At 38.4% G+C, this 15475-nt stretch overlaps 1 protein-coding gene across 1 annotated transcript in view; it reads right to left on the bottom strand.

The window, feature by feature from the left end:
- Positions 1-15475, bottom strand: part of DZIP1 (DAZ interacting zinc finger protein 1) — a 37385-nt gene that overhangs the window by 3035 nt on the left and 18875 nt on the right. The window contains exons 11-16 of the mRNA XM_075138427.1: positions 6563-6708; positions 6033-6228; positions 5555-5684; positions 5313-5363; positions 4273-4475; positions 3759-3889 (exon numbers count right to left, since the gene is read on the bottom strand). Coding sequence (XP_074994528.1) covers positions 3759-3889; positions 4273-4475; positions 5313-5363; positions 5555-5684; positions 6033-6228; positions 6563-6708 — 857 coding nt within the window. The remainder of the gene's footprint in view (positions 1-3758; positions 3890-4272; positions 4476-5312; positions 5364-5554; positions 5685-6032; positions 6229-6562; positions 6709-15475) is intronic.

Raw genomic sequence — 15475 nt, 5'->3', positions numbered from 1 at the left:
TGTATTTGGAGAGTGTGGTAATGGGAAAGTCGAGTCACATATATTGAGAAATGCTGGAAGAAGAGTTTCCTCAAACATTCACTAAGTCCCAACTGATTTTTAAAGTACAAAATACAGAGAAAAATGTCAACTTCAAACAGAATTCAGTTTTGATCAAGTGTAAATACACAGCACCAATCAAAACTGCTAAGCAGTTTTATTAACTCAGAGACTTGCTCCAAAGAAATACCATAATCCATACAATGTCTAGTATACAGGTGAACTCAGGTAATACAGGTTCAAGTAAGCACAAAATCAATTTTCTCTAAAATGTTTCCGAAGCAACTTCTGTAAAACATGACCTTTATAAAACATATGACAATGGGATGCCTTACAAAGGTTTAATGGTATTGTGGGTTTTGAGAACAACCATTAGCAACTATAAGTATTTAAGCTTTTAGTATTTAAGCTAATAAAAAAATTTGGATTTTCAGAGAAACCATCATTCCAATGGCATTTTGTGCTTATGTCTTTGGGCACCTTTGAAAATCCCTCCTCAAATTTAATGAATTAACTTGAACTATATGCCTACATTTAAACATACAAATATGGACATGAATATATGCACATTCATATATAATTAGCAAGAATTGTATTGATGGTGTGTTGTTCTGTAAAGATTCCAGAAGCAAAGTAGCAACGCCTGCCCTGAGTTCATAAACTCATTTCAAACTCATCACGTCCATACAGCAACAAGCCAGTGTTAATACACCAGGGACACAATGTATTCTAAATGAATTATAGCAAAAATACTTTCCATGGAATCATGGAATGGTTTGGGTTGGAAGGGACCTTTAGAGATCATCTAGTCCAACCCCTCTACCATGGGCAGACACATCTGTCCAACCTGACCTTGAACACTTTCAATGAAGGGCCATCCACAACTTCTCTGGGCAACCTGTTCCAGTGTCTCACCATCCTCATCATAAAACATTTCCTCCTTATATCCAATCTAAACCTACTCTCAGTTTAAAACCATTGCCCCTTGTCCTGTCACTACAGGTCTTGGTAAAAAGTCTTTCTCCATCTCTCTTATAAGCCCCCTTTATATTTTGAAAGGCCGCAATCGGGTCTCCCCAGAGCCTTCTCTCCTCCAGGCTGAACAACCCCAACTCTCAGCCTTTCCTCATAGGAGAGGTGTTCCAGCCCGCTGACTGGAACCTGCTCTAACAGGTCCATGTCTGTCTGGTACTGGGGAACCCAGAGCTGGACACAGTACTCCAAGTGGGTTCTCATGAGAGCAGAGCAGAAGGGGAGAATCACCTTCCTCAACCTGCTAGCCACACTTCTTTTTATGCAGCCCAGGATATGATTGTCTTTCTGGGCTGCAAGCACACATTGCCGGCTTATGTCCAACTTTTCATTCACCACTATCCCTAAGTCCTTCTCCACAGGACTGCTCTCAATCCATTCATTCCCCAGTCTGTATTGATATTGGGGATTATCCCAACCTAGGAGCAGAACCTTGCATTTGGTCTTCTTGAACTCCATGAGGTTCACTGGGGCCCACTCCTCAAGCCTGTCCAGGTCCCTCTGGATGGCATCCCTTCCCTCAAGCGCATCAACTGCACCACTCAGCTTGGTGTCATTGCAAATTTGCTGAGGGTGCACTCGGTCCCACTATGTCATTAAAGATATTGAACAGTACTGGTCCCAGTACAGACCCTTGAGGGACACCACTCATTCCTGGTGGGTTTCCACTTGGACATTGAGCCATTGAGTGTAACTCCTTGGACGCGGCCATCCAGCCAGTTCCTTATCCATCTAACAGTCCATCCATCAAACCCATATGTCTCCAATTTAGAGACAAGAATGTTGTGGGGACAGGTAGATGACATCTGTAGCTCTTCTCTTGTCCACTGATGAAGTCACTCCATCGTAGAAGGCCACCAGATTAGTCAGGCACGATTTGCCCTCGGTGAAGCCATGTTGCCTGTCTCTAATCACCTCCCTGTCTTCCATACGTTTCGACGTATCTTCCAGGAGGATCTGTTCCACAATCTTACCCGGCACAGAGGTGAGGCTGACTGGTTGGTAGTTCCCAGGGTCCTCCTTTTTCGCCTTTTTAAAAATGGGTTTGATGTTTCCGTTTGTTCGGTCAGGGACTTCGCCTGACTGCCACAACTTTTCAAATACGATGGAGAGTGGCTTGGCAACCAGATCAGCCAATTTCCTTAGGACCCTGGGCGACACCTCATCAGGTCCCATGGACTTATTCAGGTTCCTCTGGTGGTCTCGAACCTGATCTTCTCCCACGATGGGAGGGACTTCATTCCCCCAGTCCCTGCCTTGAGGTTCAGGGGCTTGAGAGATGTGGGAAGAGAGGTTACCAGTGAAAACTAAGGCATCTTTAAAACATAGATTTTAAGGCTTATTTTGCTACAGCTTTTTGCTCTTGAAGCCGAAATTCCTTAACATAGTGGCCAACGGTCTATAGACCTTTACAAAATGTAACATTCCCTAAATTTAGCTGTGAACATTTTACAGTCTTTTATCATCTGACGTTGCAGAGAATTTGCAAGTAACATTTGGACAGAAAATTACACTGTAATAGTGTCGTGAATGAGTGGTTTAGAGGCCGCTCTAAAATGGCAGTCATGTCTGAGTTGATAATTTTGAGTCTGGTGTGATTTGCAGCTCCCACACAGTCAATGGACAAGTTAGGTGTCACCAGTGGCAATTAAAAGCATGTAGGCTAAATGTGATTACCCTACCATTACAGCTAAAGTTGATTAAGACAATCACCCCTTTCTGGAAACTGAACTAGAAGTGTCACTGTTTCTGGGAGGAGTGATAAATTTCAGGTTTAACTGTTAGTCAGGAAGCCCTAAGGTATCAGTTTTATTATTACAGGATTTTCGGTAATTATTATTTGTTTATTTAGTGAAAAAATATTTTCCTGAATGCTAGAACTAGTATCTGGCTGTCTAATCAATCTAATAACTACTAAAACTGCAATAAATAGCATTTTCTGCTGTTGACTTCTGATTTGGAGTAACTTTTGTTCTTTTAAAAAAAATTGTTCAGGCAAAGATCAATTTGCATCAAAGTGGCTTACCAATTATAAAACTCTAAACTGAGGGGAAGACTGGGACATTAGGAGCCTGAGGGGTAAAGAATAAGTTGTGTTAGTATTCTGATTGTGAACATATGCCATACTCAATGGACAGACATCAGTGATATATCTGATGTAGTTTGAAAACAGTGTATGATTGTAAACAGACGCAGCAGAACAAAGACCATACTCAGAAACTGAACTTGTCCCCTCATTAAAATGTATTTAAAAGTTCCATATCAGATAAAGCTCTAGAAATAAAAATATTTTAAAATATTAGATAAGCAAATTCATTTTTTCCTCCATTAAAACAAGATACTAGGAAAGCAAGTAAAGAAGGGCTCTCTCTATGCTGCTAAAATAGGAGATAAAAATTATACCAATTGTGCCCAACCTGCGGGCTAGCTGTAGTGATCCAAAACAGTCATGGTATAAGCTAATAAGCAGGGTGGATGAAGAAGTCACTTGCCACAGCTCACTTGCTAGCACTTTTCTATATACCAGTGCAGACATACCCCAAAAGACTACTTAGCTGTAATTCCAAAACTGTCTGAGAATTAAGTTCTTCACTGCATCAAGATGGTTTCAGCATGAAAAAAAGAGTAATAGATATAGATCTAGTTCAATTACTTAATGAAATAATAATGGCTATTAAAAGTGATACCTTCAGTTCTTGCACCTCTTCTTTCTTAATAAATGCCTCCGCAACATTAATCCCTCCAGCTGGTTTGTTCTTATTTCCATGGTTAGAAAGACTCTTTCCAACTTGTTCAGTCAGTTTTTGAATAACTGCTCCTAAAGTTCATAAAAAATTATATTGACAGTTTCCATTCACAAGTAAGGGGCTTTACTGCAAACCCTCTAGAAATCTTCCACAAAGTAAAAATAAGTAAAAGGCTGAGAAAAACTGGTTTAGGCAGAAGTGTCCCTGAGACACAGATTGTCTCTTTTTCTGCATTTATATAAAACAGCATGATACACATCTAATTTGAACTAACATCTCTAAATACTATATTAATATAAATGTATCAGCAAAAGCATAAAGCATACACAAATACACATACACTCAAGACTAGATAGTCTGCCTTCATTATGTTTTCTAACACAGAAATAGTATCAGGAAATGCAAAATCATGCACAGCTGTTACAACATGCATATACAAAAGTAGGGAAAAAACCTTTTGAAGTTTTCGCAGATGTTCCAGTTTCTTCAATTTCACTTTCCGCCGTCCCACCCACATTGCTTTTGCTAGAAACCTTCTGAAAAACACTGACTTTGCTGCTTGATGTTTTTGACTGCTTTTGCAATAATTCTGGTGATATGTAAGACTGCTTAATGTCATCTTCATCAACCTCTTCCTCTGAACTGAATGGTGGAGTTCTATGCAAAAACACATAAAACCCGAGGACTTACTGGGTTTCAGTGACTGCATTGATATATACATATTTAAGCTTCCTTGTATTTTCCTTTCCAGTAACATATGCATTTTTCGTATGTGAAAAAAACAGGAGCTCCCATAAATTCTAACTATTTATAAAACTATTTCAAAGAAATCATGCTGCTAAGTAAACTCAGAAAGTTATCACAAAATGATCTCTTATGTAGACATGATTATTTCCATCTATGCAACAATCTTTACAAAACAACAGATCAATATATAACAAGTCTTGCCAGGCAAACAAAGATAGGCTTTCATGGATCAGCAGGGAGAGAAAAATTCAGGGTCAAGGAATCTGCACCACAGAAAGTCTGTTCTGATATTCTGTTAGATGAAAATAATTCAGGAATTTTCCAGTGCAGGCAATTACAAAGTAATGTGCCTGATGTGAGTGGATCTGCAATATTGTGTTTAATTTTGCTCCTAGTAAGAAAATATCAATAAACTGAAAAAATAAGGTCATCAAAGTTTTTAAATTCTTTTAACTGGCTCAGAAAAAGCATCTGAGAACAAAACTAAAGGAAGTGATACTACTAGATTTTATTGAATGTCCCCCTCTGGTTCACAATAAAGAATACATCTGCTGAAAGGAGAATATGCTCTCTTTCAGGGATTATAATAACAGACTAAAATGGAATAATACTTTAAAACAGAATATGAAATATGCAGTCCAGAAAGTGTTTATAATTTCAGCTTAATAACAGCTTTTGCGTGGCAAGCATGTGAATATTGAGTCACCAAAAATGTTTTCTTCAAAAATACAAGGGAACAAAACATACGTGATACTAGATGTCTTTGTGGAAACTCCATTTCCAAAAAGCTTCCTGGATCTAAAAATAACAAGACAAGATATTTCAAGACTGACAGTCAACTAAGTAAGCATAAAGTTTATATAGAAGTAACGTGAATTCTTTGCTCAATTCTTACAATATTAGCAGGAAATGTTCACATCAGTCACAAAAACTCAAACCCAGAGGATTGTTACCTGAGGTATGAATACTATGAGAATAGCATCTCTTACTTTGGTGTAGATGTATTCTCAGCAACAGCTGTTCTTTGTTCAGCTGGGCGGACAGCTGTTGAAGACCGTTTTACTGGTTTTCGTGGTGTGGCAGATGAGGAAATTCCCAATTGATTGAACTTCTGTTTATCTACAAGAGAAATTATCTATCTCATTATTAGAAACAATGTTTGGTATCTTTTATATTTAATTTCTAAAATTAAAGATATCTCTGCTGCAGATTATAGTTTTACAAAAAAAAGTAATTTTTTCTTCAGAGCAGTTCAGAGTTACCATGTATCTTGCCAATATAGAAGCTAAGATTTCTGCAGTTAAACACATCAAGAACCCTTTAAAGGAAACTGTTTAGTTGGCCATAACTATATAGAATATTTATATGAAAAATTATGAAAGCAGCTATACAGAAATGTTGCTAAATAAAACCTTAAATAGCAGTTATAAATGTAAGAGAATGAAAAAAAACCAAAAACATTTTAACCTGCTGAAGGAAGCTGAGGACAGGAAACAGGTCTATTGCAAGATGAGGATTTCTCTTCAACCCTAAAGCTAACTTGGCGTTCAAGATGCTCTCGAATTCGCTGAATGTCAGGCTCTTGTTTCTGTTTGCATTCTCTAGCAGATTCAATAGCACGCAAAATTTTATTTAAGCGATCATTTGGGATACCGCGAACACCCTAAGGAAACAGATTGTATTGTAAACACAGGGGCTATTATTTCTGGCATTTCTATCCTATAATCATATACACTCTTTTAAACTTCAAATATCACAAAGCTTGTAGAAAAATCACAGAAGTTGGTGTAGCCATATCCTCCACGGGTGTAGCCATACCCTCCACAGCTATAATTTGATGCACACCCTCTCAGGTTAATGAATTACACTTATTTTTAACACATGGAAATTTAGCTTTGGATTTTATAGGTTGAGGGTTGTGGTACAGGAGTGAAAGAGAAGAGCAAAAAAATGGGACAGAGATTACCCCTCTTTTAAACAACTCAAAATAATCTTACTGCTTTAATTCCCAAGGATTCCAGCTTCTCCTCCAGGGCTTGCTCCAAAACAACTCGTAATTCTTTAGTTAAAGACGGATCAGTCTTCAAAGCATTTATTAAATAGTGGTTACTTCTACCTGTTTTATGATCACCTTTCTCAATTTCTGAAATAAGAATGGAAAAATGCATTTAAGAGACATTTGAAAAATCCACAGTGCATGAGACAGTTAAAGCCTGCACTGAAGCATGCATTTTTTAGAAACACCACAGACATACATGTGCACTTTTTGTCTACGTGTATTCTTTTTAAAATCTTGGGCTACCTTACAAAAGTCAGCTCACTTGGAATCTGTACCTCAGCGCCTCGTACTCACCATCACAAGTATCTTTTATTTTTCTTGTTACAGAATCACTGTAAAGATATATGCCTGAATATTTAGCAACAAAGATCTTTACTTTTAGAACTATACTTGGAAACTTCTGATAAAGACTATCTTCTGATAATTAAGTTCTCTAAAAGTGGTATTTCAAATCAAAGCTGAACTCTAGCAGGAATTAGAACAGGAATATGACAAACTTGTTCTCAAGAAAAGCTTCAAACAACGTAATGTTCTCTGACAAAAAACACCTACTGAAATCAAATCGTTGGAAAGTTGTAAGACTTTCAAAAGTCTTGGTAAAGTCAAAACCTTAGTCTGAGGCAGACTGTTTCACAGAAAATACATGACGGATAATACTTATCTTCAAAACTCTTTCAAGGACAAAGTTCAGTGTCGTGTTTTCTTCTATGCAGGGCTATGACATCATACATACTTAAAAGCAGACAAAGAGGTTTCTATCTCTTTTCCCCGCTTTAAGTGTCAGTAATGACATGAACTCTTATGCAAGAGATAAAGAATCATCTAGACAGATTCTTCCATCTAAATTAGAGACTGACGTTTAAGTTAGGCCAAAGTATTATAGGGTCATACAGGGAGTAAAGAAGCAAAACATACCCATTTGGAACCTGCCTATAAAGTGTCTCTGGCAAGACAGAGTTTTACTGAATGCCACTTATACCAAGTGAACCAATCATCAGTGGGACCATGGTAGCTTCTTCTGTCTGGCAGTGGTCAGCAAAGCTGGCAAAGCGTACATAGAGGGTATACAACATCCCAGGAGAGCATGCTGTAAACCACACTCCCAGCTTTGCCCCCTGAAATAAAAGGTAAATCTTGGGCAGGAGTTTGTCTCCTTCCAGCACGCCTTACAAGGCAGCAGAGTCATTTGCCAGCCCACAGACAAGGACATAAATGAAGGAATAATTCCATATTGTGACTTTCAAATGTTTTCTTTCAGAACAAACATGCCACTTTTCCTATTTTTAAACAATGATTGCTTAAAAAGCAGTTCCATTTAGTTTTCATTTTTCTTTAATGGAAAGATAAGCACCCTGAAGAGAACCCAAAAAAGCCTCAAGATACACAAATGATATTTAGATGGTTTTGAGGCAGTGGCTTCTGATGGATCTGGGAAAGAACTGTAGGTAACGAAAACTGAAAGAGTCCAGCTACCATACTAAGAGATCTGTGTTGAACAGGACAGAATCTGGCTGAAATCTTAACTGGCTTTGGGAACTGTGTGGACAACTCAGTCACTGACAGAGGTGGGATTAGAAGTGATTTGGCTGGAGAGCTGAGTCCTAGAAGAGGCAAACTACTGGTTGGTGCAGAAATATAGGGCTATCAGACTACCCCCAATCAGGAAAAGGTGCATCATGCAGTATGAAATCCTCCCACAAAGGCAGGCAGGAGACATTTAAAGCAGAAAGCTCCAAGGAGCCTTCTGAAAATCCTGTCCCCTTCAGATGTTAATCCTTACAATAAAATAGATCCATCTAAAATAATTTTAAAATTTGTAATTACTACATACTAATATAGTTAACAAGACTATCTGGCATTATCCTAATTAATGACAATATTAATTCTTGCTAATTAGCTCAAGCCAAATCCTCTTTGCTGGAGTCAACTATTTAAGGAACTGTTTTGTTATTCATTTTTGTTTTTTAAAAAAACCCTAAATACTAGATTTGACAACTTGGGAGACAAGGGACCTTAAATCTCATCCACTGTCTCAGCCCCTACATAATCCGATGAAATAATCTGCCAAGTCAAGAATTTTCACACTCTCCCTTACAAATGGCTGTCACTGAAAACAAAAAAATCTTGGTCTATCTTTTCAGACTGCATTCTTTCTTTCTTTCTCTCTTTTTGTACTGCAGGCCATGCCTTTAGGCACAGCAGAAGAATCAAAGACAATCCATCAAGAGAGAAGATGGCAAGCAAGAGAAATAGCAGAAAGAACGGCAAAAATGCGAGCAGTCTTTATTTCAGATTGTTCAGAGTCACTGGATTTTCCCTGGGGAAACCTCTCACTTACGCGCAGATGTATTCAAACAACAATTTTGTTTTCGAAACAGCATCATTCCTTCAAAATTTAAACTCATTGGCTATAAGGTTCAAGACTGATTTTGACTTTTGCACACAGTGCAGATTATTCTGCTATTCAGCTATTTGGTGTCTCATCTAAAGTACTGTTAGCCTTCTCCAGGAGAAGAATACCATGCAGGATGAACCAATGCTTTCTCTTCTGTCACCGTAAGTGTGGCCTTCTCGAAGTTTCCCTCAGATGAAGCAGAAGAACAGCTGCCAACACTGGGCTACATAATTTCATTCAGAACTGCACAACCCTGGCTGGAGCTGTGGCTGCTTAGAGGTAGGCATAACTTAGATTACTTGCAAAAGTATCTTTGGTGCGTCTATCAAAAGTAGACAGCTTCAACCTCCACCACCAACTTCCTTCTTCGATCTGAACTCTTTATCCTCTTAAGCAGAGTTTGAAAAAGAAGTAAGCATACATTGCAATAGCATCAGCACCAAAAATTTCCTAGTAAGGGGGGATCCCCCATCACACATGTTCACTCTGCTTAGCTCAAGTGCCTTTAGACGTATGGAATATGCCTGCTTTAAAGAGTTAGCTAGCTTTCCATAAAAACATTGAACTTGGATAAGGAAATCATAATATTTACAAGCACCAACAGCAAACAGGAGACTGACACAAACAAGGAATGTTCCCACCCAAATCACATAAGCATGCTCAAATACAATGAAAAAATACTGTAGGTATCGAATAATACATTTTTATTTTCAAAAAACACATGCCACTACATTTTGAGCTGAATCAACCATTACCTTTTTCCTCTTCTGAAAGCTCCTCTATGGGCTCCAGCATATGCACCAAGGGTGCCTGCTCTAATAACGAGGAAGAACAGGAACACCAGATAAACAGGACAGAAGAAGGTCAAGGTCCAGAGTGGGAAAGTTAGGCAAAAAACCACACTGATGTCAATTTTCCTGATTGCTGACAACCTGCTTAACAATCATAAACCCAATGCAACGTGACTCTTCACTGCCTTGGTGGTATATTTTTGTAGAGGAGACCCTAATACAATAGTCACTTCAGGAGCAACTCAGTTGCCCAAACATGGGTGTCTAGTGTCATCTCAGATATATCAGAGTTTTAAGACATCAGCACAGGGCTCGCTGATATGTCACACAACTACAGAAAAACCTGGAATGGCACCCAGCGGCCAGGTGGGATGTTTTTAGGCATCTACAATGACAAGGCCACCTAGGATTAAGTAAATGAATACTGTCATTCATTTCTCATAAGAAGCATTTTAATTTTAAAATTTATTTAAAAATACTATGTGCAATTTGATACTAAAAGTTTACAAAAGGCAAGTAAAATGGACAGACATAGAAATCCTCAAAAATATATGAAAAAAATATGTTAACTCATTATTCCAGAGAATTATTAAGTACCGAATCCATACGTGCAAGACATAGAGAAATTATATATATATGATAATTTCCAATAAAACCAGTTTTAAAAATCTTCAATCACTCCAATATAGTGAAATTCAGTATTATCATGTGCTTTAAAGAAATCTTGAAATGTCCTCTGCTGAAAACAGCTTCCTAAACACACTGAAATTATCATTCTGTAGGCTGTCTGGTACAATTTCCTTTATATAAATGAAGCCAGAGTACGGTTTATTTACAACTTTATAGACTTCAGCTATGAGAGATGCATGAAAATGCTTATATGTAGACTAATAAAAATTCGAATTTTTAAAATGTTAATATTAATCTTCCATAAATAAATTTATTTCAGTGAAAACTAGAATTTTAGTTTATTCCAGGGTTTACAATAAAAACAGAGAAACATGCAAACTATATTTTCAGCATTCAACTGCTGGCAGTATAGGAGAAAAACAATTGATTGGCCAATATTTTGGGCCAACATACATTTGCCCCAGCCTTCACAAGAAATCTCTGGCACTATAAATGGTTGTTACGCTGTATGGGTAGAAGGGGAGGAAGTGACGTTGCAGTAAAGATGCCTGCTCTTCAGCACTTCTCGTGCAATTAGATACAAACATGGATGCACTGTGATGAAATGAGCACTTGCAGCTAACTGACACTTACTGTCACATCTCCAATACTCCCCATGTGAAGGGGACTAAAACTGGTGTTGTAAATGCTTGGGTATTGCTGCTGCTCTCTCCATGCTTTCCATACTTGCGGTTCTATTCAGCCTCTCACCTGCTTTTCCACGCAGGTTACAAGACTTAAGATTTGCTCCCATATAATTTGCACTAAATAAAAAGTTCTAAAAAAATGCTTCTTACACCACCACAAGATGCTAACAAGATGCAAATGTCAATATATTTTATGGAAGCACTTAAAAGCAAAACTCTGAGAGACCAAGTGACAAATAGGCTTCTGGTCTTTCCGTCTCTAAGACTGTAAAATTTAGCAGTGGCCAGAGCATTCCTGGGCACTGGAATATGATCCTCCACACTACTGAACTCCTGGCACACTGTTGCCCTGCACCAACTGACATTCTCCAAAACAATGTTCAGGCACAGTTTGGGATCATTCCCAAAAGCCTACCGTGAGCCCGTTTTGGAGGACAGAGCCAGAAGCACAGATGAGGGATGTTCTGGAGGGATTTAATTTAGCTGCACAGGCATTGAGGCCTCCAAGTTTCTTGGCTGGACCTACTAGACAGTTAGCCAGTTGCTGTTTAATTGGATTTAATCTATACTTGTTTTACCTGTACTTTACTCAAATGCAATCTGCTTAGAGGAGCTGACTCATCTCTGTACAAGCCCTTGTCAAGTAACTTAGTTTAACAGGAAAAGCCCAGTCCCCAGAACTCAGTCCTGAAAACAGTCTGCTCATCTGGCACAAAGGTACATGCTTATCTTCCTCAGTATACTAGAAACAGAGGAAGTTAAAATCAGTAAAAGAATAGTTGCAAGAGCAAAACCAAAATGTATTACTTGCTATGTGTAATATTGTTCTTCACTGCATGACGACAGAGATCGAATTCTAAGACACAGGGGAGTGCCACACCTGAAAACACCAACTTCTCCAATGTAAGTGGGCCTTTTCTTTTTCTTTACTGTACATTTATTCTAAGAGATATTTATTAAACAACATGCTGGAATCCAATCTAAGAAAAAGCAGCTTAGTTCACCACTCCTCTGGTTTATAGCCAGATGTGGAGATCAGCTCCCTAAGGAGCCCTCTCCTTACGTTTACCAGAGATGTGCTGCTTCTAGCCATCTGATCAGACCTCTCAGCTCTTACCTTAGTGCACATCCTTGAAATCAGCAGCATCTAAATATCAGCAAGCTTATTTTTAGGAATCATTTAAGTCTGACTACCCAGCTAAACCTCAAATCTGTACAAAGCAGTCTTTGCTAACTTCATATCTAAAACAATGTTGCTGATGCAGACTGAAATCCTAACTACTCTGAATTATTGTAACCTTCTCTATTTCATCAGACCTTTTTCCCCAAAATCTCACGAAGCCACAATCCAATGTTAGCCTTAAATAAGTAATTACTACAACTTCTGACTTAAGTAGAGCCAGTTACCTTCCTGTCAATTATCAGCCCTAAGTCTAGTTCAGCTGACCCTAGTGGACACTGCTCTACATCAACATCTTTAACATCAGATCATCTTACTCCCAGCTTTCATCCTAGCTGGAGTGTTGAACCTAGACAGACTGCTATCTTCCCTTTTGGACTCACACCTAGGTATAAATTACTTGCTCTTAGTCACTTCTCTGTTCCCCATTCCAGATGAACACCCAAACTGTGTCCTTGCCTTACTGGAAGTGGATCCCAGGAGGCTGAAGCAAGGCAGGAGGCATGTTGTGCTCCAGCAGATCACCTGCTTTGGACTACCAGAGTACTGGTAAAACTGGAGATTACATCAGCCTTGCAGTTCAGCTGCAACCTCAATTATACTTTGTTCATTGACTCAGCTTGAGCCCTGGCTCTCATCTCCACCTCTTTCTTGCCTATGAAATAAAGATAAATTTCAACTTCATACTCAAACCTATTCAGTCAGGCTCTGCTTAATTGATCCTTCTTAACTCAACCATAACTCTTGTGTGCCAATCGATGTCTGCCTAAGCCTAATCCTAACCCTAACCCAAGCTCAGTGATCCCTGTAAAACCTTGGCTCAGCAACAACCAGATGTCTCTGGGTGATACCAGCCCTTTGCAGACCCTGCCATAAATCAACTTCTTATGCTGGCATGAACCACCTTAACTCCAAACCTAATTCGTCCAGTCCTCCCCAACAGTCTGACCCTAACCAAACAGTACCACTGCTAAATCCCATACCTAGCCCAGTGGCAAATTCTGGACACATCCTCATATGTCATCAGCCAGCCTCAGTCCAAAACCTGACCCTAGCTTTACCCTCACAAGGACAGTTCCTGTCAGCCTCAGGCTTGAACCTAGCTAAACAGCAGACACCAACACCAGTCTTAATGAAGGCTGGTGGTATTCATATCTCACTGGCCTGAATCCAGCCATATTAATACTAGCCCTCATTAAGGCCGGCAACCTTAAGATGACTTCCACAATGATGTGTGTGTCATCCCACATCTTCCAGAGTATCTTTTCTGCCAGCTAATATGTATGGAGAGATAGATGAGATGTATCAAAAGTACAGGTTACCTTAATTTCCTCAGTGGATAACTATACTACTGAAAAAAAGCCTGGCATACTTTGACAAATCATGAAGTATCAGTTTTAAATAATATTTGAAGACAATTTCTATGCAGGTGGAATAGGAAAATATATCTAACAATAATGAAGAATTCAGGCTGTGTATATTTCAAGCATATCATATATTATTTGTCTGTTCTTATCTACTCGTTTCAAAAAACCCAGTATTCTAACAGTATTATTGGAAAAGCAGTCTTCTTGCCAATATCTATAGGAGAAATCCTGTCTGTTTACTCTGAAATATGAAACGCTAAAGTACTTTTAGTCTGAACAGAAGTGTTACAATTACCTATAGTGGAGTATCACTAAGCACTTTGCAGTTGCAATATGAAAACCAAGGGTGAAACATAAAACTTGTTTGCTGTAAATTGCTGCACTTCTTAAAGATGTAAGGAACGTAAGTCATGGCTATAGTCATTACCTACTCCTTTAATTTATACTCAAATTTCACATCAGAAGAGCTGCCAGACTTAATCTGTGATACCTGTAATTTTGACCATCATCTTTGAATCAATGCACTTCATATATTTTTCTCCTAACTAATGGGAAGCCATATACTGCACATAAGCAGCATAAGTATTAATTTTAAACCAATATTCTTAAATATGATAAATTTTTGACACTTACCTGAGGCCTCTAAGTTAGGAGCCTAGTCATCTCAGACTCCTACAGTCAACGAAGAGACACAGGCAACTTCAAAGAGCAATTCAGACCTTAGTTCAGCTGAACCAAACTCTGAAAGTGCCCCTTTCATCTGTTAACTGTCTAGGAAGATGACTCTGACTAAATTTTCCTCAGATGCTTCAGTTATGTCCCTAACGATAGCTGGGCCTCAGTCCACACCAAGTTTGAAGACTGAGTCATAGTTTTTAATGGACAATCTAATTAATATCTTTGCTTTTTAACTAGTCTTCAATTCTACCTACTATTATTGACCTAACAAAGATTAAATATTGAACAAGTATCAACATTTCAAAAGTAATATAGGAGCCAAAGTCTGATTTTAAAATATGATTTAAAAAAATCATAATTAATCCATTGCCTTTTTGTGAGACTTAAGTAATCTTTGAAGATAAGACTTAAGTTATACCTGCACAAAACCCTACAGCTTGCTCAGAAACTGACAGAAGAATGGTCAGCCAGGGTGGCATTCAAGGCAGACTATTAGCTCTCCCAAGAAATCAGGAACATGAACACAAAAGCACCAGGCTAAAACAGTTATTCCACTACTTTGCACCTAAAATACCTCATTTGTAATTCGGGTATCTGTTCATAGCGCAGATTTAAGATGTGCAGAACAAATCTTAGGATGCAAAAACTTCCAGGCAACTTTGAAAAGTGTACTTAAGTTCACATATGAGAACCTTTTCCAGAATTAATTTTCTTTCAAACAGAAAAAAAGAAAGAAAAGGAAGATACTCCATATGCAGGCAATCATTTGTAGGAAAACTAAAGCTCTTGTGATTTCAGAGATGCTTTGTGCTAAATAAATCTGTGCACAGAAGTTACCAGCAAGCACTTTCATTTTCAAAATGGCACGAGATGCAGCCATGATGTCTTAATTCAGTATGTAAGTCAATCCCTTGAGGAGCCGTCAAAATTTTGGGAAAGACACTATAATTTCTGCTAACCTTTATATCCAGAAATTAGGTAGGGTAAGTTTAAAAAAAATCCAGAAGGGAAGAAAGGGGACAGACAGAGAGACCTGCAGAGATAAATAAAATAATCATCAGCAAAGGAATCTGAAGGCAACACCTTCTTTGAGGTTTCATAACAAACTGATAGTGAATATTTTG

The sequence above is a fragment of the Calonectris borealis genome, chromosome 1 (assembly GCF_964195595.1).
Source record: "Calonectris borealis chromosome 1, bCalBor7.hap1.2, whole genome shotgun sequence".
In the NCBI taxonomy this organism is placed as follows: domain Eukaryota; kingdom Metazoa; phylum Chordata; class Aves; order Procellariiformes; family Procellariidae; genus Calonectris; species Calonectris borealis.
This window is presented reverse-complemented; position numbering and strand designations above follow the sequence as displayed.